The 26,483-nt window shown below is 41.5% G+C and overlaps 2 protein-coding genes across 2 annotated transcripts; both read left to right on the plus strand.

Annotated features, from left to right (window-relative positions):
- Nucleotides 1-1,351: 1,351 nt before the first annotated feature.
- Nucleotides 1,352-16,469, plus strand: LOC149284418 (complement factor H-related protein 2-like). Its single transcript, XM_089496731.1, has 3 exons — nucleotides 1,352-1,577; nucleotides 15,860-15,963; nucleotides 16,434-16,469. Exons 1-3 carry the CDS (start codon nucleotides 1,352-1,354, stop codon nucleotides 16,467-16,469), a joined length of 366 nt encoding a protein of 121 aa, XP_089352857.1.
- Nucleotides 16,470-16,604: 135 nt separating this feature from the next.
- On the plus strand, nucleotides 16,605-18,449 carry LOC149284419 (complement factor H-related protein 2-like). The gene is made up of 3 exons (XM_089496733.1): nucleotides 16,605-16,794; nucleotides 17,930-18,030; nucleotides 18,378-18,449. The coding sequence occupies exons 1-3, from the start codon at nucleotides 16,605-16,607 to the stop codon at nucleotides 18,447-18,449; spliced, it is 363 nt and encodes a 120-aa protein (XP_089352859.1).
- The last annotated feature ends 8,034 nt before the right edge of the window (nucleotides 18,450-26,483 follow it).

Here is a 26,483-nt window from a genome sequence, read left to right on the forward strand (position 1 = left end):
TGGTGTAACAGTGTCATCATCTTTGCCTTCCAAGGGACAATTTACACAAATTGTGCCTCTTTCCGAGCATTTTCTTTTTTGTTTTGGCATCCTCTTGCCCTTCCAAGGGAGGTTTCACAGGTTTTCTTGGAGGTCAGCCTGGAGGGGGCTGGGACAGCACCTAAAGAAAATACATAATGGATTTGTATATACTATATACTGTAATTGAAATTGACGATTTTTCTGCCTCTTTAGTATTAGGGCACTTAGATACTAACACTGTACTATTCTCTTACAGACAAAAAAGACCAATGTCCACCTGTACCTCAGCCAAACAACACAGAAAAAAGCCCCTTCAAACAAAGCTATTCTAGAGGGGATAAAGTGCAAATAAAATGCCTGCCCAATTTCAGACTTCATGGACCTGAATGGGTATTTTGTAAGGATGGAAGATGGACATCTCCTCCACAATGTGTTTGTAAGTACTTAATATGCTATTGGATCGATGCCTAACACCAGTGCTACTGAACAATAAAGGGTAGGTGATGGTATAGTTGTTCAGTAACAGACACCTGCAATTAAAACATTTAAATACTTAAAGGAATTTAACAAAGTACAGAAGGTAAGCTTATTTGAAAGGAGGAACAATCTTAGAACAAGGGGTCATAGTCTAAAACTAGCGGGTCAGAAGCTTAGATGCAGTGAACGTAAAGTTCTACTTTACTTAGGGGGTAGTAGATAAATTGAACAATCTCCCAGCCGAAATGGTGGAGGATAATACAGTGGAGGAATTGCAAGGGATAAAGATTTATATTACTATAGGAACTGAGCAAAGACTGATAGTGGTTTAAACTCCTTACATCAGTGAAAATGGGCATACTAGATGCTCACTCACCCATGGATAGTCAGGAGCTGAGGAGCAGGAATACAAAATGTAGTGGCAAGGTGGTAACCAAGTCTCCACAAAGGCATGGCGCAGTGAAGGTAGTCCAAAGGTTGGGCAGAGTAACTCTTATAGGGTAACAGAACAACCAAGTTGTGTTTATATAGGCCATTGTCATACCTGGGAGGCATACTACAGCTACACGGGCTTCCAAAATGGATTAAAAGTAACTGGTATTTGTAGCTACGGCTAGCAGGTTAGTCAGTGCCCCTGCAGCAAAATATCACATTGTATGTATGGATATGAGTTAAAATTAAAGTCCCACTTGTCCTTAAACAAAAATATATAATTTCTTTGTGTGAGTACAATAAACATGGAAACGGGGATATTGGTTAAACGTATGAATAAAGCCACAAAAAGCTAATTTTTAGGTTGTGAAATTAAGTAGACTTAAAAGACTTAAAAGTAGACAAATTAAGATGGTTCATCATGAGTTTTAATGACATATTTGTGTTTATTTGGAATATTGTAGGGATATGTCAGAATTGTCCAGCACCCCCTAGAGTTCTCAATGGAGAAGCAAAAACCGAGATTAAGAACCAATATCCCCCTGGATCGTCAGTGGAATATCAGTGTCAGCAATATTACAGACCTCAAGGTAACCGGAAGATTGTCTGCCAAAATGGACAATGGTCAGATCCACCTGTTTGCTTGGGTGAGTGAACTAACATTATTCATTTTAAGAGGATGTAGTCTTAGTATTTGCAATGTAGGTCTCATTGCTCATTTATGTAAAATATCATCATCAAATTTGTGGCCTGTATCACATGCCCAAATCATAAATGGATCTGTATTAGAAGTGATTTAACCCATTTTTGTCTTGTGCAATATGCTTTTTGAACTTTACATTTTTTTTTTATTTAAATTTTTGTGCAGGTTTGCTTCCAACCTCTTTACTGCTGCTGCTCCCTCCCATTAGTAAATTAAATTTGTGAGCTTCTTATAAGAAAGAGACTTATCTTATCTATCCCCTTTGTGACCTTTAGGATGTCTTCAGAAACAATCGCTAGGTAACTGATGACGTAACAGTACATAATAGTGCCTATGGAAAATGCAGCTGCACGCTCCCGCTTCCCTTGTGCACCGCTACCTGTTGGCTCATGATGAAGGGGACTGCTTTGCATGCGAGACAGCACAAATGACCCAATCCTGAGCCCCTAGAGTCATGTGATTGCTATGATCACCAATCACAGCGATCGCATTCATCCATGTAACAAAGCCAATTGGCTTTGTTTCCATGTTCTGCATCTCACCTTGTTTTGTGCTGAGACAGGACATTGTGATAAACTGTTGAGTGCCCTCAATTTTACCCCTGAGCCCTCACAAACTATTTCTTGTGTGATCCAGCTGCCCCTTTTTTATGTGAATTAATAAAATCTCCAAAGTCCCACAGACATTGTACATTGTACACAGTATATTTTAACCCCTTAATTGCCTTCCACTTTACCCCCTGGGAGCCCTTCCAGAACCTTTATACGTCCATAAAAAAATAGATTTTAGGTGTTAGGCTTTAGTTTTTAGTTCCGTAGGTAGAGGAAATTTGGGGATACTGTAGCAGGTTGAAGTGTAAGGTTTAGTTTAGTGGATAGAGGGGATTTGCCTCTATTGCAGTAGGTTTTAGTGAAAGGTTTATTTTGCTGGGTAGAAGAAATTTGGGGATGGTGTAGTAGGTTTTAGCGTAAGGTTCAGTTTGCTGGGTAGAAGAAATTTGGGGATAGTGTAGCAGGTTTTAGCGTAAGGTTTAGTTTGGTGGGTAGAGGGAATTTGGTGTTATTGTAGCAGGTTTTAGCATAAGACTTAGTTCAGTGGGTAGAAGAAACTTGAGGATATTGTAGCAGGTTTAAGCAACGCCACTCCCGCAATGCAGAGTTTCCCGTAATGAGAAGAGGCACACAACCGAGCGAGTTCCTAGGCATGCTGAATTCTCCTGGCTGTTTTATAGGTACAAACAGTAAAATAGTTTGGGACCAAATTTTGCCCTTACTAAACAAGAGGTTATCATGTCTGGCTGGATAAGGAATCCTTACCTATTTGAGACCTTGGCTTGTTGCATAAAAGTAGAAAGGGCTTACCCCAACAGCTACTACCCCCATACACAAAAATTGTGGCACAGCTTGTCACGCCAAGCATAGGTGTCTGGATAAGGATTCGCAATGAAGAGTTGATTTCACTTGGTATGAAAAACACGACACAGGAACTTAGTGCAGGAAAAAAGGAAGAATCGTAGCCAATGCAGGCTGACATCAGGTATACTGGAGCAGAACTCAAGATTTCAGAATACAGGGATAAGACAGGAACAAAGGTCAAGGTCAAGTAGAGGTCTAGTAAAAAGTTCAGGATCCAATGGCAGCAGTAGAATAGGACAAGATAACTTTTGGGCAAGGCAAGGTACTGGAAACCATCGCAAGATAAGGCAATATCAAAGAATAAAACCAAGAGACTTGCATGGGCAAGGAAAGTAAGGGCATTTAAGAGGAAGGAAATGCACACACTGCAACTAGACTTGACTGTGTGTTCTCCTTTAAACATGTAGAGCAGGTGTTGTCCGTTAAATCCTTGATGAGTAGTGTGCACATGCTGCTTTGTAGAAGTCAGGAGAGGACGACAAGGTAAGGACAGCATGCATGAACATGCCCCTGGGGTACCCGCCATTAGTACTCTGACGAACGTGACTCAGTTATGACAATGCACAAGAAACTGCTAGAGACAGAAGACAGAGAGGTTCTGTATGTTCTGTTGGCCATACACACCGAAGGGACAGTGCCAGTCACTTCCAAGTGAGGAAAATGACCTGAGACTCAATGGCAAGCATTTTTCTAGCGGGATTACCCCCACTGCCACTAAAAGGTCTCCCCAGCAGCAGTGCAGAGTGTGCGCAAAAAAGTAGGCTTGTGCATTCGTATTCAGGAGAACATCAAAACAAACATCATTGTTGCTTTTTCAATGTTCAAATAATAATACGGAATAAACTAATATGGCGGCGAGTGAACATACTTGAAGACGAAGCACAACACTAATGCTTACTAATGCCAGAAGTCTGACCAATAAAACTGACAAACTGGAGTTAATAATGTCTGAAGAAAATTATGACATAGTGGGTATAACAGAGACATGGTTGGATGATAGCTATGACTGATCGTTTTTTTCGATCCTTCCTGAATAGACTATAACCCTGTATGTTAAATACAGGGTTATAGTCTATTCAGGAAGGATCGAAAAAAATGAAAAGGGGGAGGAGTTTGCCTTTATGTAAAGTCCAGCCTAAAGGCCACACTGCGGGAGAATATATGTGAGGGAAATGATAATGTGGAGTTATTATGGGTAGAAATATATGGAAAGAAAAATAATAAAATACTGATCGGGGTTTTCTATAAGCCACCAAATATAATGGAAGCAACAGAAGATCAATTATTAAAGCAAATAAAAAAGGCAGCAAATCACAATGAGGTGGTTATTATGGGGGACTTTAACTATCCCGACATAAACTGGCAAAACGAGACCTGTGAATCTCATAAAGGAAACCGGTTTCTGACTATAAGTAAGGATAATTATCTGTCCCAAATGGTACAGGACCCGACCAGAGGGGGCACCCTACTGTACTTAATATTAACCAACAGACCTGACAGAGCAACTAATGTGCAGGTCAGGGGGCATCTAGGAAATAGTGATCACAATATAATACACTATAACTTCTCCTTCAATAAGGGAACTCTTAGAGGAGCCACAAGAACTATGAACTTTAGGAAGGCAAAGTTTGATCAACTAAGAGAAGCCCTTAACACTGTAAATTGGGTGTCCTAAAAAACAAGAGTACAGACACTCAATGGGAGATTTTTAAGAAAATCTTAAATTCTCACTGTGAAAGGTTGTAATAAAATGTATATAGGGCCAAATACAAACTTCAAATAATTGGAACACATATAAATGTATGTGCGTCAAAAATAGGCAGAGTCACTTAGATGCAAACAAAGGTAAAACATTTAATACGAACAAAAATAGACGAAGAATATAAAAAGTAGATAACAAAAATACGAAACAAGTCTTACAAAAACTTGGAGAGGAATTTAGTTCATGACATCTGTCCTATGCATTCCTGAGGATGGAGGGAGGGAGTGTTGGGACGTGAAGAGTCCGTGGATGGCAAGTACATCTTCTCTCGACCTCTCTTCCCATGCCTCTCCATGTCTTACAAAAGCCTAGCTTATATGTGGATTGGATAGTGATGTCAGGGTATTGGTCTTCACCTAATTGGGTAAACATGCTCACTAAGATCTTTGTACGTCGAAACCCTATTTTAGGTGGTCACTCTACGTATACTGTAATGCCCTTTTAGAGTTACAACTATACCATGCATTAGCAAGCTTCTATCCTATCTATAGAATGCCTGTTCAGCAAATCCTTCATTCTATATTTAAGGTCAAGGAAACCCTGAAGCTTATTATTGAAACCTATTAATATATCTTAATAATCATTTATTTATGAACAATGATTACATATCTTTGACTATTGCCTATACCAATAATTATATATGGTCCATTTCATATTACTAGGGTTAAAATAGATGTTAAATGTGTTAGAATCTTTTACAATTCCCCCTGATGATAGGATAATATCCTTATCATATATTTTCAAATACACACATTTACTCACCATTCGTATCACATTCGTATCACACTTATACTACCATCACATCACACTTTACTTGGGACCATATGATAATCATTAGCATGAGACACCCTTTTCTCTACATTTGTTATGGAATGAGAGGATTGTGCTCTTTTTATCAATTCCCTTAATATTCCATCTCCCTTATATACTTCATACTTAACTTGTTTATACATCTTACTTACTATACATAAGAAAACTTTGATAAACAATACATAATAAAACAAGTATAGCTATAATAACAATCGGATTTGACAATATATTACCAGCTGCGGATTTTACCGAAGATTGTGACCACATATTTACTGATTTTTTTAAAATTTGACCAACAATTAACTCCAGACATATCATTCCATTGATGTTGAATTTTTTCTAATTCACCTTGTTTATGTTGGAAAACAATTTCTGCATCTTTCAATTGTTGCTTTAATATGGCCAATAATCCCTTATCTTTCTTTATTTCCTCTGTCCATGTTTTCCAAGGAAAATGGTCTATCTGTGTCAGATTAAATTGCTGAGGTAGTGTTCTCAAACGCTCTGTGCCTATAGTGGAGGCATTAAACTTTTTCCGATCTATCTCCAACTTTTTCAAATCTCCTTCTATGCAATATAAAAGATGAAGAGTTTCATTGTGCATACAATTTGAAAAGAATGCTCTGACCAATGACTCTTCCTTCATTACTTGAAAACAAACTTTCCCTATCTTTACTTGAGTCATTAATTCATGCATAGATGTAACACTTTCAATCCTGGCTTCACATGATGAATGATTGTGAAAACAAGAATGATAGACAACCTTTTCTTGCCCTGGAAGACATATTACTTTAGAAACAAAATGAAGACAAGCTGAAACATCTAATTGTTCCAGATTTTCCCCATCAAATACAAAATCTGTATGTCTTAAATTATAACGAATCTAATTTGTCCAACAATGTCTCTTGATGTATCAATGTCCGATGTCAGGAGTCGATCCACTTGAACTTCTCTTATCTTATGTGATAACAATGTCTCCTGTGGTAAATCCTTTGTCGGATCATCAATTCCAATTGGCTTCTGGTATAGATCAAACAACACAGCTATCAAAAAACTATGCTATCTTGATGTCACGATTCTTGTATTGCTGTTTCTTTGGAGGTTCTCCTTTCATTAGTTAACTGCTTTGTTTCTCCATTTTCTTGCAGAACTGTGTTCCTGCAAGAACAGAATTTAGTTAGAAACATATAATTTACACTGGTCAACATGTACCCACAGCTTCTGCTGCCTACGGGTATTTTTCACAGTTTTTTCTGTTTTTGAACAAGGATCTTGATCCATTGTGTCGATTATTTCAAACGGTCCTTCTCAATTGCTTTCCCAAGGTCCCGCCTTCCTAAAAGTCTTAATCATTACTGATGCTCCTCTCACAAATTTAGAAGAGTGAGGCTGTACCATACGCTGCATTCTAGATGCTGCATGGGGAAGAATTGTTTTTAAATTCTCTTGAAGTACCTGTAACCACTTAGTTCTTGCAATGGCATCTTTCTGTGGAGTAGACAAAAATTGTTCATAAGGAAAGATCAATGGCATTTTCCTTCCTGTCATTAATTCAAAAGGTGTATACTGGGTAGTTGAGGAGCTTGTTCCCCTAATACTCGTCAATACCAGAGGTACTGCATCAACCCAACTATTTCCTTTATCAAGTAACATTTTTGCAATTCTAGACTTAATCGTTCTGTTCATTCTTTCTACAATACCTGCGGACTAAGGATGGTATGGAACATGGAATTGTTGACATACCCCCAGGATTGCGCAAACAGCCTGCATGACTTTGCCAGTAAAATGGCTCCTTCTGTCAGAAGCAATCATCCTTGGGATTCCCCAAGTACAACATGATTCCTTAATGCTTTTGCCGTAGACAAAGCATCATCATTCCTGACAGGCTACAATTCTACCTACTTATAAAATACATTTACCACAACCAATGCATACCTGAGACCTTGGTTACCTGAAGTAGGAGACCTATGTAGTCAATCTGCAGTATAGACCACGAACCATCTGCAGGTGCAATTCTTAGAAGTGGAGACTTTTGTCCTTTAGGCCTAGGGTTTACTTGAGCACAAATGAGACATGACTGAACAACATTTTGTACAGAGTCCACCTTTTTGTCCCAATAAAACTTCTCTTTGAAGTTTTCCAGCAACTTTTGCTGACCCACATGACCTAATCTTTACATCTTATAGCGGGTGAATTCCGTCTGCAAGTGTTTAGGCACAACTGGAAGTAAATTACCTTGCATCTCATAACACACCACTCCGTTCTCACAAACAAAGGGAGGTGTTATTTTATTCTTAGATTCTATAATGAACGCATCTTTCATCTTTATCGATGAATGAAGGTAAATTTGCTTCCTTACTCTTTACTGGTAGTACTTCCAACCGTTCTAGTTCCATCACTATCTCTTCTGTCAAAGCTGCTTCCTTTACTAGAGAATCTGCTTTCTCATTTCTCAAAGCTAAATCACTAGTCCCTCTGCTATGGCCTGGTACCTTGACAATAGCATATCGGTTAGGATTTTTAGAAGCAAGCTCAAAAATAGTCTGCAATGTATCAACATGACTTAACATTTTGTTAGATGAATCCACAAAACCTCGTTTTTTCCACACAGGTAAGTAGTCTGTTAGTGAACGTACGACATATGAACTATCGCTATAGATTACCAAAGGATCATTGTTTTCTTTCTCATTAATTTCCAATACTGTTTTAACAGCTTCAATTTCTGCTTTCTGTGCAGAAAAATGTCCTGGTAGTCTATGCTGAATAGCTCGACCTTTCTTTGGAAACCAAATGGCATATCCGGTATAATACTGTCCTTTCAAGCAAAATCTAGAACCATCTACAAATACAGGTTCGTCAGTTTCCTCTACTTCTTTTCTAAAAAGAGATGGATAATCCCCCTGAAATATCTCAACACACTCATGTGATTCGGACTTATCAAAACTCCCAAGTACTGAACCTCTTGTTTCAGTAATTGGACCTTCCTTGGATTTAATTTCAATCCTGACTCATACAACAGATCAAACAATTCTGCTAACAAGATGAGGTGTTCCTCTCTACTCTCTGTTGCCAACAAGATATCATCAACATACTGTAGAATACAATCTTGCCTTGAGAATTTTGATAATACTTTTGCCAATGCCTGATGAAACAGACTAGGTGACATGTGTGCCCCTTGTGGTAATCTGCAAAATACATATTGCTCATTCAGAAAGGTAAAAGCAAATTTGTATTGACAACTCCTCTCTATCTGAATACTGAAAAAACCATTACTGATATCCAGTACCGAAAAAAACTTTGCCTTAGCATTCAATCGAGACATGATGTCAGGGGTATCTGCTACAATTGGTGCCACATTTGGGGTACATTTATTAAACATACGCAGATCTAGAAGCATTCTATAAGAATTATCTGGTTTCTTAACTGCCCATAACGGATAGTTTGTCCCCGAATTTGATTTGCGTATGACGCCTTGTTGAAGTAGTTCTTCAATAATTTTGGACAAAGGCTCAATTGAATCTGGAGGCAATCGGTACTGTTTCTGAGCTATGGGATCTGTTCCTTCCACTTTGACAACAACATCTTTCATCGTCCCTACCTCATTCTTAGATTGAGCCCATAACGAGGGATGTTTCTGTACAATTTCTACAAGAGTCAAGTCATTACAATCCATTTGTGGCCATACATGATTTGGGGATACCTCCTCAATTAAATTGATAACGGCCACTACACTGTAGTCACTTGGATCAATTACTACAGGCCCTTTTAGGTTATTACTTCTCCAAATCACTTGATTCCCTACGTCAATGACCCAGCCTCGTTCTCTCATTACATCAGCCCCTAAGATATTTTCTGAGCTAGGACAATGCCAGATATCAATTTCAGTACACAAATAGCCAGGAATCTCAAACAAAACACCAGTAACTAAAGTTGGTGAAGTATTACCTTTACCACTAAAACCTACAATCGTGCAAACAGGTGAGTTAGATGTTATAGGTAAAGCTTGATTAGTCACACTTAATTGAGCTCCTGTATCAATTAGGAATGTAATCTCTTTTCCCTGTAATTTTCCCTTGACATATGGTCTGCCACAGTTGTCAGTTGACACTGGAGCTACATAGGTCAACTTACAGAGTGATTGATTCTTATCTAGTCACTGAGAGGGCGTCAGACCCCCCCTGACATTCTTTCCTGTTACATTAGTAGCAGTACTATTTGTTGTGAGCTCTTGCACCTGTCTTATTAGTGGAGTGTATGGGGACATTGACTTAAACTGTTCACCAGTAGGTGGGGCTGTTGGCACCAGCCCATTCTCTTTCCCAAAATTTTGTGTTCTAGGGACAAATTTTCTATTTTTAAGAAATTGTTTACACTGCCACTTCAAATGTCCTCTTTTACCACAATGATAACAACTAACATTTGGTCTGAATATCTTTTGGTTAGTATTATCAAATCGTTCAAAATTAGTAGGATTAGTTTGTGGCTTGTGACAGTCATTCTGAATTAATTCTAGCCGTTTGTCTGTCCATATCCCTCTCCAAGTTCTCTAATTGCTGAGCTAAAACAAAACAGTCGGGACAGCTGTTAAAGTCGTCAGTACTGTCATCAGGGTTAGATTCTGGTACAACTTTGTTAATCATGCAAATACTTTGTCTAGGCTGTAAATCCTCCACAATCAAGTCATTAAACGTTTTAAACATGCTTAGGGCATTTTGCAGTTTCTTCTTAAGTTTATCAATACAAAACAATTTCTTATCCAATTTCATATTTTCTAGCTCACATTGTTTGTACATACTAGCCCATAACTGTGCATTAGTAGGACAATTATCAAATTGAAAAGTTATTTTACTTTTGTTAGCATAAGTTTTTATAAAATCCATGACTTACCCTGTTTAGTGAACTCTCCGTGAGTGGCTGTTGTTTCACGCTGTATGGCTGTCTTGCGTCTGCCGTCAATAGCGTCTCTTAGCACTTGTGGTTCCAATAAAATCTGAAAGTCTGTATCCTCAAAAGTCCTTTTCTTAATTATCTCCAGACAGTTTGCAAAAAGTGTACAGATATATCTGCCCTTCCCCCTGAGCAAGCTGGAGGGCAAAGGTCAGGAAGAAATACGCAGGGCTGGCTCGCCAGATATGTAATAAAATATATATATAGGGCCAAATACAAACTTCAAATAATTGGAACACATATAAATGTATGTGCGTCAAAAATAGGCAGAGTCACTTAGATGCAAACAAAGGTAAAACATTTAATACGAACAAAAATAGACGAAGAATATAAAAAGTAGATAACAAAAATACGAAACAAGTCTTACAAAAACTTGGAGAGGAATTTAGTTCATGACATCTTTCCTATGCATTCCTGAGGATGGAGGGAGGGAGTGTTGGGACGTGAAGAGTCCGTGGATGGCAAGTACATCTTCTCTCGACCTCTCTTCCCATGCCTCTCCATGTCTTACAAAAGCCTAGCTTATATGTGGATTGGATAGTGATGTCAGGGTATTGGTCTTCACCTAATTGGGTAAACATGCTCACTAAGATCTTTGTACGTCGAAACCCTATTTTAGGTGGTCACTCTACGTATACTGTAATGCCCTTTTAGAGTTACAACTATACCATGCATTAGCAAGCTTCTATCCTATCTATAGAATGCCTGTTCAGCAAATCCTTCATTCTATATTTAAGGTCAAGGAAACCCTGAAGCTTATTATTGAAACCTATTAATATATCTTAATAATCATTTATTTATGAACAATGATTACATATCTTTGACTATTGCCTATACCAATAATTATATATGGTCCATTTCATATTACTAGGGTTAAAATAGATGTTAAATGTGTTAGAATCTTTTACAAAGGTACATACCGTATGGGAATAAAAGGGTCAGGAACAAGAGAAAACCAATGTGGATAAATAAAAATGTAAAGGGGGCAATAAATGGCAAAAAAAGGCATTTAAGCTACTAAAACAGGAAGGCAGTGAGGAAGCACTAAAAAGCTATCGGGAAAAAAATAAAATATGTAAAAATCAGATAAAAGCAGCAAAAGTGGAGACAGAAAGACTCATTGCCAAAGAGAGTAAAACAAACCCCAAAATGTTCTTTAACTATATAAATAGTAAAAAGGTTAAAAATGAAAGCGTTGGCCCCTTAAAAAGTAATGAGGGAGAAGTTGTAGACGGGGATCAGGAAAAAGCTAATCTATTAAATATATTCTTCTCTGCTGTATTCACAAAGGAAAATGAAATGCCAGGTAATATACCTGCTGTATATTACCTGGCATTTCATTTGATGAGATAAATGCCTCAGTACATGTCACCTGTCTAACCCAGGAAGAAGTGCAGTGCCGCCTAAAAAAAATCAAAATAGACAAATCACCAGGTCCAGATGGCATTCACCCCCGCGTTCTAAGGGAGTTAAGTAATGTAATAGACAGACCCCTATTTCTAATATTCAAGGACTCTATAGTGACAGGGTCTGTTCCCCAGGACTGGCGCATAGCAAATGTTGTGCCAATATTCAAAAAGGGGACAAAAAGTGACCCGGAGAATTATAGGCCTGTTAGTTTAACTTCTGTTGTGTGTAAACTGTTTGAGGGTTTCCTAAGAGATGCTATTTTGGAGTATCTCAATGAAAATAAATGTATGACTCCATATCAGCATGGGTTTACAAGGGATCGGTCCTGTCAAACTAACCTGATCAGCTTTTATGAGGAGGTGAGCTCAAGACTGGATCGGGGTGAATCGCTGGATGTCATATATCTTGTTTTTTCCAAAGCATTTGATACGGTGCCACATAAAAGGCTGGTACATAAAATGAGAATGCTTGGGCTGGGGGAGAATGTGTGTATGTGGGTAAGTAACTGGCTCAGTGATAGGAAACAGAGGGTGGTTATTAATGGTACATACTCTGAGTGGGGGACTGTTACTAGTGGGGTACCACAGGGGTCAGTTTTGGGTCCTATTCTTTTTAATATATTTATTAATGACCTTGTAGAGGGATTGTATAGTAAAGTATCAATCTTTGCAGACGATACTAAGCTCTGTAACGTGGTTAACACAATAGAGGACAGTGCACGATTACAAATGGATCTGCATAGGTTGGAGGCTTGGGCTGGGATGTGGCAGATGAGGTTCAACACAGATAAATGTAAGGTTATGCACATGGGGAAGAAAAATCCAGGCTGGGAATATGTATTAAATGGGAAAACACTGGGGACGACTGACATGGAAAAGGACTTAGGAGTTTTAGTTAACAGTAAATTTACCTGTAGCGACCAGTGCATCAAAAGGGGCATAGATGCCCACGACAAGGAAATAATTCTACCACTGTACAAGGTACTAGTCAGACCACACATGGAATACTGTGTACAGTACTGGGCACCAGTGTACAAGAAAGATATAGTGGAGCTGGAGAGGGTTCAACGATGGGCAACCAGAGTAATAAGGGGAATGGGAGGACTACAGTACCCAGAAAGATTATCAGAATTAGGGTTATTTAGTTTGGAAAAAAGACGGTTTAGGGGGGACTTAATAACTATGTATAAATATATAAGGGGGCAGTACAGAGATCACTCCCAGGACCTATTTATATCCAGGACTGTGTCTATAACAAGGGGACATCCTCTACGGCTGGAGGAAAGAAGGTTTCTACACCAGCACAGACGGGGGTTCTTTACAGTAAGAGCGGTGAGATTATGGAACTCTCTGCCAGAGGAAGTGGTAATGGTAAACTCAATAAAAGAGTTAAAAAGGAGCCTGGATGTGTTTCTTGAAAGAAATAATATTACAAGTTATGGATATTAGATAAATAGGGACAGAATGTTGATCCAGGGATTTATTCTGATTGCCATATTTGGAAGGAATTTCCCCCCTGGTATGGGGCAATTGGCATCTGCTTCATAAGGGTTTTTTGCCTTCCTCTGGATCAACACAGTAGGGACACAATATGTATATAGGTTGAACTTGATGGACTTCGGTCTTTTTTCAACCTTATGAACTATGTTACTAAGAATCTTTAAGTTCCCCTTTGTAAATACCTCCTAGCTAATATTCCTGGTCCCTTCCCCCATACAAGTCACTGCCTCTAGCCTACCTTAAGCCTTCGTAGCATAGCAGGGGTAAACTGGAATACGTAGGATCGCACCTTTAAGGTTCTTCAACTCTTGCCGCCAAAGCCATTGATCTCCCCAGGCCAAGTTGCTCCGGGGTGTGTCTTGCCCTGCCCTTTGCCAGGGAGACTCAAATCCCTGTTCCTCCCAGGTCAATTTGCTCAGAGCAGCTGTGTGAATCTGGAGTTAAAAATCCATAAGAGCTACTCTATTGGTTGCTGCCAGGGGGCTCATATGGCATCAACCGATGAAGAGCAGCTGCGAGGAGGCTTGTCTGGCATCAACCAATGAAGAGTAAATTTAGTTGGGTTATTACGAACTGTGGGCTGCTAAACCTTTTAAAAAAACTGGTACGGTTTTAAGTTTGGAACCTGAAATGGGCATGTTCTTGTTTGTAGCAAAAATACTGAAATTTTAAGTAGTCAGGAAGAAAACCACTCACAAGGCTGGACCCAATTCCAGAGAAATGTTCATCTTTATTGGTAACACATCAATAAAATTATGTCAAGTCTTTTTTTTCATGTGGGTGGGATACCTGTGGTTTACAGATTGCTTTAAATGGGTGGGGTGAGTGTCTTCTTGCATACATTCTGATGTATGCCCTGTGACATCCAAATGCCATAAAATCTATGCCCATACCTAGGAACTTTAGAGCTCATAAGAAATTATGACCCTCCTACAGGGTTATTCTTTTAGGGAATGTGTGACAAATAAAGCACAAATACAAGCGTATAGAAAAATGGATATTTATATTGAATTAGGTCACTGTTACAGGTTTTAAAACATATACCATACAGAAAACATTTGATAATAATACAAAAGGGATACTCAAGCACATTCTTGGGAAACCTCTCTCAGCTCACAGGCTTCTCCCGAACACCATCTGGCGCAGCTTCGTTCTGAGTCTCCTGACCCAGAACACTTCTTTTCACTGCGCCCTCTTTTCTTAGACTCTCTATTGCAGCCCTTAACTAGTCACCCCAGAATTCCTTGTACCTCCCAGAAAGGGGTTCACCTGAACCCTCTTCCCAGAGATTTCTTGTATGACCCGGTTTGGAGGAGATAGGCAGTCTATGTGAAAACACACATCTATGTTAAAATACATCTCCTGCTTCAGGTGTCTGACTCCCTTGGGGGTATCCCATCTCTGTTGGAGCCTTTGTTCCAAAACCTGTGTAGTGCAAATGACCTTACATTGTAAAATCAGATATCTCACCTTACAGAAACCCAAATCTTCACAAAAACATTATGCAAAAAACATAATATTACATTTTAAAGGCACCCTTCATTTAGAACGGGCCGCTGATGAAGGTGGGCTGCCCTGCGGAGGTCAGAAGATGTTCTCGCTGATGTCAGGAGGCATTCCTGTTGATGTCAGGAGGTGTTCCCACTGATCTTCCCCATTTATAGGGGAAATGGGCAGGGGGTGGGTCCCTCAAGACCCCGCTCCTGCAACTCGGAGCATTTGGGTGTTGACCCGGAGAAGCGGTTCCCAGGTATGCCTATGCATATGGGATATTTCTGTAATCTAGGTGAATTTCTCTATAATTGCACTACACTGAAATCTTAAGCAAGGCACAAGTGTTTGTTAAAAAAGCACAGAATATTTTGGCAGAAATTAAGTATCCAAATGTCCCTAAGGAAATACCCCAGGGCGTCTGCTTTCCAAAATTATACATTGTGTGGGTACTTCACATGTTCTCTATTAGTGTTAAAATGCAGCTTTGAAACAATGATTTATACTTTCTAACATGTGTACTGTACTTGTCAGAAATATCGGAAAAGTCTACATAAACAAGACAATTAAATTATGTGAGGTTTTGTCAGACAAATTATGTGATTTTTTGTTTATCTATTTTACTGGCAATTTACATATGGAATTTTTTTTATTTTATGTTTTTTTTTAAATCTTGATAATAACTGTTGGACTATGTTGGACATCCAAAGAAAGCTGTGTTGGAAAGGGGAATTACGATTGAATACTGATATGGTAAAAGTTGCAAAAAGGTTAGAGTCACTAAGGGGGTAAAACTCCTCTGCACAAAGAAAATATCATGATTTATAAAAAAAAAAGACTACAGATAAACATGTAAATTTTATATACAAAAATTTCTTATTTTCCTTATTAGAACCTTGCACTGTAAACCAGAGAGAAATGCTAAAGCATAACATACAGCTCAGGTGGACAGAAGCAAATAAACTGTATTCAGAGCATGACGACGCTGTGGAGTTTGTATGTTTACCAGGGTTTCAGATACAATCTTCTTCAACTATGAGAGTCAAATGCAATAGGGGGAATTTACTCTATCCCAAATGTGATAAACAAGGTAAGTGTAATCATTTGGGTTATTGATGGTCAGAAACAAAATGGTATGATGGTATTTCCCCGAAACATAAACTCCCATCAATGTATTTAAAAAGATGGGGGCAACTTTTAGCCTGGGGGTGAGGCTAGCCAACTGACTAATACAATAGTAGTGCAATAGCAAAAAATACATTCGGCACATAACACCTGTTTATTAACATTATCAAGTGTTCTAAGACAAAGATTAACCAAAAGGACTGAATTGAAAATGGTCATATAGGCAGTGGCTTATTAGTCATATCCTGTCAGTGGCCAGAAGTAAACTATAGAAGTTGTGCCGACTCTGTACAATTCCCCCATGGTTTTAATTGACTGGTTGTGACCGGCCCATTGAGCAGCAGCACTACAGGGAGCCTGGCCTCCGAATAGTATGATTGCCCCCCCCAGTTATAAACTAGAGGCGCTGCCATGCCCTTGAGCCTTGAATCCTAGAATAAGCCAGTGCAGAAAGTGGTAAATTAAAATGGTTCACTATAGGTCCTAATGACATATTTGTGTTTATTTGGAATATGGTAGGGATAGGTCAAAATTGTCCAGCACCCCCTCGAGTTCTCAATGGAGAAACAAAAAACGAGATTAGGAACCAATATCCCCCTGGATCGTCAGTGGAATATCATTGTCAGCAATATTACAAATCTCAAGGTAACCGGAAGATTGTCTGCCAAAATGGGCAATGGTCAGATGCACCTGCTTGTTTAGGTAAGTCACTATTCTTCTTTAATTTGGCAGTCGGATTATAATTATTATTACCGTGTTTGCTCGATTATAAGACAAGGTTTTTTTCAGAGCAAATGCTCTGAAAAATACCCCTCGTCTTATAATCGGGGTCGTCTTATAATCAGAAACACCGGTAAGTTTGGGGGGGCGCCACTCTGCCTCCTGAATTCCTTAAACCTCCCTATATGCCACTCTTCCCCATAATATGCCTTTTAACCCTCTAAATGCCAGAGTGGCATATAGGGGTATAAGGCATTTCTGGAGGCAGAGTGGCACGTAGGTGGTCAAAAGGCATATCATGGGGCACAGTGGCATATAGGGTTAAAAGGCATATCATGGAGCACAGTGGCATTTAGAGGGTTAAAAGGCATATCATGGGGCACAGTGGCATATAGGGGGTATAAGGCATTTCTGGGGCAGATGTGCATAACTGGGGGGCAGGTTGGAAATAAAACCAAAATATTTTTCTCAATCATAGCTTTTATTAAAAAATGTAATAGTTTAGATGAATTAACATTTACTGGTAAAACTTTTTTCCTATAGGTTCGTCTTATATTCAGACTTTTTCTTTTTTTCCTAAATTAATATTCAGATTTGGGGGGTCGTCTTATAATCGAGCAAATACGGTATTATTTGCAGCATATGTTTCTTTAACATGGAATATTTTCCACACCTAGAAAATTAAACAAATCACAGAAGCCAGGGCGTAACTCTCCAATTGCTAATTAGGAAAATCAATCCAACCCCAGACTTAAAATATAAAGTTTATTAGTAAAATAATGAAGCAGGGTTAAGCACAGAATAAATCTTCTATGTTGATGATTTTGACAGTGCTGTATCAAGACCCCTCTTTTTACCTTAAGCCAGTGGCAGCATTGAATGCATTCAATCTTTTATGAGCTTCTGGGTATAAGATGCAATTTACAGCACCCTGGACGACCACATTATAAACTCATGTTCTCCCTTGTTTATGGTATCAATTTATTCCTGTCCATTTTCAATGTTAAAGATTCAGTAATATGAAATGCACCAAATGGAGATGTGCATACATTGTTACACATTAAATACAGTAATAAACACTGCAAACATGTAATTTCATATACAAAATCTTTATCAGAACCTTGCACCGTAAACCAGAAAGAAATGCTGAAGAATAACATACAGCTCAGGTGGACGGAAGTAAAACTGTATTTGGAGCATGACGAGGCTGTGGAGTTTGTATGTGCACCAGGATTTCAGACACAATCTTCTTCAGCTATGCGAGTCAGATGCAATAGGGGGAATTTACTCTATCCCAAATGTGATACACAAGGTAAGTGTAATAATTTGGTTATACACAAATGATATGAGGGTACAGTAATTGGGGATTACTCTAGCCTTGGTGTAGAGCTAATCTAAATTTTATTAAAGACAGGAGGCGAATATTTGCATAACTTCTTTACTACAAAACCTCCAGCAGCAAAGAAACAGTTAAAAACACATAAAGGACCAATCAGAACCAGCATAGAGTCCATAAATAACAGTTCAGAACCTCCAACTTCCTCTTCTTTGATGTGCTGAAACAGGTAGAACCATATAACATCTCCGGGAACCAATTCAGAGAAAGAAACGTGGACCACCGAAGGCATAGATCATGAACGCCAGTCGGACAGCATCCCCAACGGAATCAAGCTGTAAATTAAACAAAAACATTGTGAAAGTACACAGTATGCACAGTATACACAGTAAACGTAAAACAAACAGGCAAGTACGACCAAAACAAAAAGGCCATAGTAACATAACAAACCATATGACTATGAAACCCACCGTAAGAAAAACAACAAAAACCAGGGAGGGAAACACAGGGTGGGAAATATTCGCCTCCTGTCTTTAATAAAATTTAGATTAGCTCTACACCAAGGCTAGAGTAATCCCCAATTTTATGGCAAGACAGGAGGCTTCATATTTGCAATTTTAAAGCGTCCCTACAACTGCAAGAGACGGATGAGCACGGGGGCGGTAATAAAAAGGTACAAAAGGTAGACTCCCTAGACTAATCTAACCTCCCCTAACCGAGTGCGCACCAAAGGACCCGTCCACTCCTGCTAACCGTAGAATCCACTTAATCCATCTGGCCACCGTAGGAGACGACACCAGTTTAAAGGGAGAAATGTAAGAAATCAACAGAGGGCCCGAAGAGACTGGCCTAAGAGACGCCATGGAAGACAGATAAACGCGAACACACCTAGCCACACACAGCCTGGGGCGATAAGGACAATAAGGGTAAGACACAGAGGAAGAGAAACCTTTCTAGAAATAGAAACAGAAACACCGTCCGGGGTAAAAGAAAAAGAGTCAGTATTGAACGCCCGAATATCTGAGAGTCTCCGGAAAGATACCAAACAGAGGAGGAGGGCCAATTTCGCCGAAAGCTGACGCAGTGACAGGACGTCATTATCCGGCCACGCTTCCGGGAACCGCAGAGCGATGGAGACATCCCAAAAGGCGAGATACCTGGACGGAGGGGGTCAAGCAAGACGAATCCCCCGAAGGAGACGACAAACAGTCGGATCCTTCCCTACACTAACCCCAGCGACAGGAACGTGAGCGGCCGAAATGGCCGACCGGACCAAATTGATGGTCCGATAAGACTTCCCCGTCGCGAACAGATGAGCCAGGAAGTTCAAGACTAACACCACAGGTGCCTGTTGTTCCACACACCAGCTATACCAGGATCGAAGATACCTGAAGATAGGATCGTCTGGTGCCCGGCGCCCAGGAATCCCAGAGGAGATCTCTAGCTTCGTCTGATAAGCCCGCCATATTCCAGGATCCCCTGAAATCATCCAGGCCACCAATGACAACTGGTCGAGAAGCACCAGCGGGTGAGGATTGCCCTCCGGGTTCAGAAGGAGATCCTGAGATGTGGGGAGGAGCATAGGGTCGCATGACAATTCCAGTAGCAGGAGAAGCCAGGGTTGTGTCTTCCAGTATGGGGCGATCAGCAAGATCGTGACCCGTTGCCTGTTCACCAGATGGAGCGCCTGGAGGATCATTGAGAAGGGCAGAAAGGCATACGCCCCCGACGCAGGCCACCTCTGGAGAAATGCATCCACAGCCAGAGATAGGGGATCCGGAAGCCAGCTGAAGAACTCCGGTGTCTGGCGGTTCGTCCGGGATGCGAACAGATCCAAAGTGAACGGACCCCGAACTTGATCCAGAACTCTGAATACGGTCGGCAGCAAACGCCAATCGCTGGCGTCCCTCCAATGTCTGGAGAAATAGTCCGCCACGAGATTCTCCTTCCCTGGAATGTACTCTGCCCTGATGGAGAGATGGTTGTCCAGGCAGTATTGATACAGATCCCAGGTGAGATCCGATAGAAGCTTAGATCTTGAGCCTCCTAGTCGATTGATGTATCGGACGGCGGACACATTGTCCATCCTTAGGACCAGGGAACAGTGGGTGACGTCCTTGGTAAAGCTTCGTATGGCGATTAGTTCCAAACAATTTATGTGGAAACCCCGTTCCTCTTCCGTCCAGAGCCCGCCCGTGGCTAAGTTCCTTCGCAAGCTGCCCCCCAGCCAAGAAGGCTGGCATCCGACTCCAGATGGGTGTCTCTCATCAGGGTTCCCCGATCCTGGGCCATCAGGAGTACGTCGTCCAGATAGATGAAGCGGTTTGAGGAGCTTGGTGAAGCACCATGGAGCCGAACTGAGGCCAAAGGGAAGGCAGGTGAACTGCCAGAGTTCGTCCTGCCACCAGAATTGGAGGAAACGTCTGTCCTCTGCGTGAATCGGGATTGTAAGGTACGCATACTTCAGGTCCAATCGAGTAAACCAGTCCCCGTCTCTCAGTAGATCCCGCAGAAGATGGATCCCTTCCATCTTGAAATGATGGTAAGCTACGTGGGCGTTTAGCGCCCGTAACTTTATCACCGGACGGAAGTCTCCAGTCTTTTTCTTGACAAGGAAGATGTTGCTGACGAAGTCCGGCGCACCTGGGACCCGCTCGATCGCACGTTTGTCCCGAAGGGAAGAGAGCTCTGCATGAACCAAAGCTTGGGCGTCCCGTGACATACGGATAGGGGGAGGGGTTCTTTCCTGATAAGGATGGGAAACAAAGTCTATGCGAAACCCCACAACACATTGAAGGATCCAAGGATCCTGAGTTAAATTTTCCCAACAATGAAGGAAATGAACAAGTCTGCCCACTACAGGAATATAAGGAAGAGAAATAAAAGTCCTTACCTGACGTGTTTCTGGCTCTGAAGGAGGAGGATGTCCCTCTGCCTGTGGACGAGCCTCTGAAGACTGGGCTTCTATATTGGTAGCGTTGCGCCGCCGAACTTTCTGGAAATCTGGGCCTGTTGCTGCGGAACGCGGCCCTGCTGGTGACTCGGCCCCTCTGTCGACCAGCCCGGGATAAAAAACGGTCCCCGCCGCGGAACACTCTGCGTAGAGAAGACTGAGCCTTATTCAGGGACGTAAATATCGTTACATGTTGATTGAGTTCCTTCAGGAACTTGTCCCCGAACAGCAGACCTTTGGCCTCTGGGCCCAGTTCCGTAGTTCCCAGCTCCGCCAATTTACTGTCCAACTTGTAAAGAGCCGCCTTCCTTCTCTCTGCAGAGATGGCAGCATTAGCGTCGCCCAGAAGACATACGGCGTGTTGCGCCCATTCCCTAATCAGGTAAGGATCCAATTGGGCGCTATCAGACAAGGCGTCATCCGCCAAGGAGAGGACCTGAGTGAGGGGGCCTGTCACGTCCAACAGCTTGCCCTGCGCAGCACGAAGACCCTATTCGAGACCCTTATGTGGGTCTTTCCCGTTCCTGGTCATGAAAGGGACAAACGAGCTGTCAAACTTGGGAGTGTTCGCCACCTTGTCCGGGACTGTAGGTCTAGGGCACTCTGCGCGCAGCTTCTGACGAGCCTCCTTCTCCAACGGGCGCCGAAGCCAAAAACAGAGAAACTCTGCAATGTGTGATGCAGGTGCCCACTCAGAAGACCTCGGGTGCCTTAGGCTGCGAGGGTCAAACATGAGCAGACCAGCCGCGTCCAGGATTTCCGCTTCCACCGAAGTAGAGGGTTGGGGATCTGTGACCGTTTCTCGGATGTAAGAAGGGCCGGCTGTTGGGGAAGACGGTCTGGATGTCTCAGCCGGGCACTCGTCCACAATTTCATAATCCCCCGCCAGACCATCTGCTTCCACTGGGGGTGAAGATGGGTGTGAGTGGTCAGGTAGCGGGGCCTTAGACCTCTTCAGGGGGGCCTTGCCCTTATGGGAAACCTCACCCTCGGTCCACTACCGCTTGCGTGGGTGGACTGTCTCGACTGCAGGTTGTGACTCCTCAGAGTCCGACATCCCCTCTCTCGAAGGCCGGCTGATGGAAGGCGGCACCACCTGGGAAGGGGTTGTACGATCCAAGGCAGCCAGGGCTGTTGGAAGGGATTCTAGTAATGCAGCCTTCAGCCATGCTTGGAGGGCCGCTGACATAGGAAGATCTGAATCAGACATGATGGATCGTATTGTCCCGTATCTGCAATCGTATAGAAAATAGATCAGTGAGATCAGACAGCTGCGGGGGTCACCCGCTGGCACCAAAGAGGGTCACTCAGAGGGCTGGGAATCAGGTCAGAGCCTGTCCCTTACAATAAGGGGGGTTGCCCCTGCGTTAAAGCAGTGACCAAGCACTGCACAAGAATGGAGCAACAGCTCCCATATATGTAGTCAGCCAGTGACAAATTCAGAGGCACTGTAGGTAAATCCACCCTCAAGGGGTTAATAGTGAATAGAAATGTGTGCTTGAGTGCCTTTTTTTTTTATTTTTTTTTTATTTAATTTTTTACATCAATCCACATATGTCTCTGCCTGGGCTAGAACACAGGACCATAGCATTCACTGAGCAGTAAAATATAATGATTAAAAGTGTAGTGATTCAGGTTTTTTTTGTTTTTTTTAAACTTTAATAAAACTTTAATGACCGTATGTGGATCAGAGTAGTCACGGTAAGTGGTCCCGGCTGCAAGACGCGGCGGCCGCAGCACACGAGAGGAGGGGTCACGCTCACCAGTAGAAAGGGTCACCCTCACCCAGCGCGGAACGGCCACGTGTAGCCGAAACGCGGGAACGGAGGCAGGTAAGTCCGTTGCGTAGTATAAAGTATAGGAGGGTGGGGAGCTCGGGGAGCTCGGGGAGCCGGTCCGCCGCACCTGTAAGGGAGAAAGAACGCCACACCCGGGGAGGTGAAAGCAGAGACCTGTTGACGCCGTGAGGACCGCGGGACACAGCGAGAAAGGCCTAAAGGCCCGGGAGGGCCGCGTTGCGGTGCGCAGGAGCAAGGTAAGACCCAGTGGGACTGGGTTAAGAAGAGAGGAGAGAGGGCGGACAAAACACCGATAGATAAGGCAGGAAAAGTAGGAGGATACTGTAGGAAGGATAGATATGGAAGGCAATCCAGTATTTTACAAAGATACCTAGAACAACCGAACACTATTAAACAAAATGGCTAACACATAGCAAATGTATATGAGGACAAAATATTTGCAAAATAGGGTATAATGTCAAATAAAACAATGGAATCTGTGTAGCACACTAGTATGGAGGGTGCTCACCTGGAGGCCAGCAGCAAAGAAGAGGAAGTTGGAGGTTCTGAACTGTTATTTATGGACTCTATGCTGGTTCTGATTGGTCCTTTGTTCTGTCTTTTTTAACTGTTTCTTTGCTGCTGGAGGTTTTGTAGTAAAGAAGTTATGCAAATATGAAGCCTCCTGTCTTGCCATAAAATTCCAGGAACTTAACTAGCAACCATTAGAAGGAGGTATTCAAGTGCTACAGTGTAACAAGTATTTTGGGTCTAGCAGGCTGCACACCAAGTATTAACCCCGTAAGGACAATGGGCGTTCCCTAAACCCATTGAAAACAATGCATTTTGAACCCGTACATGTACGGGCTTTGTCATTAAAGGGTTAATCCCACAATATGCAGAACAGAAAAAAGAAAGAGATTGAGTGAAAAGGAAACTAAATCAGAGAATAGGAATTTAGAGTAACAAAGAAGAGTGAAAGAGAAAATCACAAAATGAGAGAGAAAATGAAGAGAGTGGCAGAAAAGGAACAGAGAGAGCAGCTGCCACACAGGATCACTAAGGGTTAAAGCAGGAAAAAGAAAGGAGAAAAGAGGGAAAAGATTGAGAGAAAAAAAAACTGATAGGGAGAGAAGGAAGAAACAGAATGAAAAGGAACTAAGAGAGAGAGAGAAGGAAGTGAGAGGAAAAAAGGAAGAAGAGAAAAAAATAAGAAGACAAAAGAATCAAGGAAGTGTGAGAAAATAAAGATAAAGGGAAAAGGGACCACAGATGGGTTAGTTTGAAAGTTTTTGTGTAAAGGAAATTTGTATTTTATTGCACGTGTGCCTGTGTAAAGGGTAAGATGTGTGTGCATAGATGTACTTCAATAAGTTCGTAAAACATTTCCACCATGTCTATCCCACTGTCTAATGTCATTATTTAGATTGCTGGAAGATATGTGCATCCAATTGATGTTTGCTTATGTGAAATTAAAGGAGCTGCAATACCCCCTGGTGGCCTGCTGCCCAGGTTTTCTGTAATACAGGAATACTTGCCTTGCTTGCAACTCATAAGGAGTTGCCTAATTATATAGCTTTATGTCCATGAGGAAGTGATCACGAAATGCATAAGCTGTGTGTTTCTCTTTTATAATGTCTGCCTTTTAGATAGTGATTGTAAAGTCTATAAAAGCTTCGGTTTTAATAATTTGGATAATTATGAACCATTTGCAACAAATGGAACAATAATGCTTAAGACAGAGCTTTGTCTTCAACTCTTAGACTGTCTGGAAAATGAAAGTCAGTCTCTGGGAGCATATGTAAGGAGATAAATATCTAAAAGATTACAGATTGGCAACAAAGCAAGAGAACGATAATTTTTATTCTTGGGGCAAGACATGCCAAATTGGCCATTATAAGCATTCAAACAGCAATGTTAATGTGGATTAGCCCATCATGGGTAGCATTTACAAAAATGAAGTACAAAAAGAATACAGAAAGGGAGCACTGATATGATACAGTTATCATAAGTGTTGCTTAAAGTGGGAAAATAACCAGTAAATCTAGTAACCAGTGAAATGAAAACAAGAATACGTTCCCAAATTCCAGACTGGAATGTAGAAATAAGCATACCTGGGAACTTCTCGGTCCCTTGTGGGACACGGTTAGGACTGCACTCTGACATCAGCGGGCGGACCTGCCGGCGCCGGGGGTGTTCCCGCTGACGTCGGAGGAAACACCCCCATGTAAAGGGAAAAATGGGCGGAGAGCGGGGCATGTCAAGAGGATTCGGGTCTTGACCAGGAGAACCGGAGGAGCAGTGCTCATCCGGCAATCTCCGGGTCAAACCTGAAGCGTTCCCAGGTATGGAAAAAAGGCACATTTTAAGGTAAGGTGTATGCCTATTCACAGCCAGTAAAGACTTATACAACAATCACTCTGAAGTTTATGGACATGCTTGGGAACTCCTTAGATTCTACCCAGATGGACTGGAAATCAGAGCTGATTACTGGGCCTCTGAGTCAATACTCCTTAAGGACAGTTTTATTTTTTATTTTTTTGTACCCTTCGTGACAATGGCGTGTTTTAACATTTCATGTTTAGCTGTAATTTTCTCATTTAGTGTACTGATACAAGTTTTTTACTTATCTACAAAAGCAAATCATCTGTGCATTCTACTATATGTCCTAGGTTTAGTTTGCTTTTTGCAAGATATAGGGCACTAAGTACAAGTAGCATATTGATATTTTAAATAAATTTTTCCCACTTTGGGGCATATTTGAAGCCAGCCAATTGAAAACTAGAAACCCCAAGGTATTTAAAATCCTGGTATTTTAACTTTTTCCATGCACATATTTTACCACCAAAGTTCGCAGTAGTATTTTTGTGTGTTTTGTTAACACACATTGTGAATCAGGTATGAATTTATAGCCCCTGGTATGTGCCACAACCAAACAACACCCTGATATGTTATGTGACTGACCCCACTGCACTCCTGCCTTGGCAGGACCATGTTAAACTGGCCCTGTTTAGGAAATGGTCTTTCTGCAAACACAATTTATGAAATGTTCCTGATAAACAGACCATTAGATTAGTTTCTATAACCATAACATCACTTTTAAGAATTTGCTGCCGAAAAAGTTGTTCGGATACAGCGCCCTTCATGTGGAAGATTAAAGAAAGCCCCAAGCGAGAGGATGGAGCAAGAGGGGCGCATGGCAGGCAGCCCTCTCCCCCTCCCTTTTTCCTGTTTTTTAGAAAAATCTGCTGAGTCATTAGGGGGCTGTCAGTCAATGTTTGATTGACGGCCCTGAGCTAGCAGTGATAGGAGTGTATCATCCTGGTGGGCTTAGGGGTGGGGGCACTATATATATATATATATATATATATATATATATATGGGAGACCACCCCATTTAGGTCACTTCTTCAATTTACCTGGAAAGCTTTCCCTCCCTCCCACCCCTCTTTCTGTTTCTTTGCGGTTGGTTATCAAGCTGGCATAGAGCAAGGGTTAACCACCTTTAGGTGTGGTTTGACCCGTGGTGCACAGGCCCTCGGCTTAAGTGCAGGACACTCCTTGGGCTTGTGAATCCAGCAGTGACAATGGTGGTCTCTACGGTT

The sequence above is a fragment of the Sceloporus occidentalis genome, unplaced genomic scaffold (assembly GCF_023333645.1).
Source record: "Sceloporus occidentalis isolate IW3139 unplaced genomic scaffold, rSceOcc1.0.p SCAF_93, whole genome shotgun sequence".
Taxonomy (NCBI): domain Eukaryota; kingdom Metazoa; phylum Chordata; class Lepidosauria; order Squamata; family Phrynosomatidae; genus Sceloporus; species Sceloporus occidentalis.

Coding starts and splice junctions, on each gene's coding strand:
- LOC149284419 (XM_089496733.1), top strand. CDS start 16,605: ATGGTAGGGATAGGTCAAAATTGTCCAGCACCCCCTCGAGTTCTCAAT. Junction 16,795..17,929: donor AGATGCACCTGCTTGTTTAG/GTAAGTCACTAT, acceptor AATCTTTATCAG/AACCTTGCACCGTAAACCAG. Junction 18,031..18,377: donor ATGACGAGGCTGTGGAGTTT/GTATGTGCACCA, acceptor GTGCTGAAACAG/GTAGAACCATATAACATCTC.
- LOC149284418 (XM_089496731.1), top strand. CDS start 1,352: ATGAGTTTTAATGACATATTTGTGTTTATTTGGAATATTGTAGGGATA. Junction 1,578..15,859: donor AGATCCACCTGTTTGCTTGG/GTGAGTGAACTA, acceptor TTTCCTTATTAG/AACCTTGCACTGTAAACCAG. Junction 15,964..16,433: donor ATGACGACGCTGTGGAGTTT/GTATGTTTACCA, acceptor CCCATTGAGCAG/CAGCACTACAGGGAGCCTGG.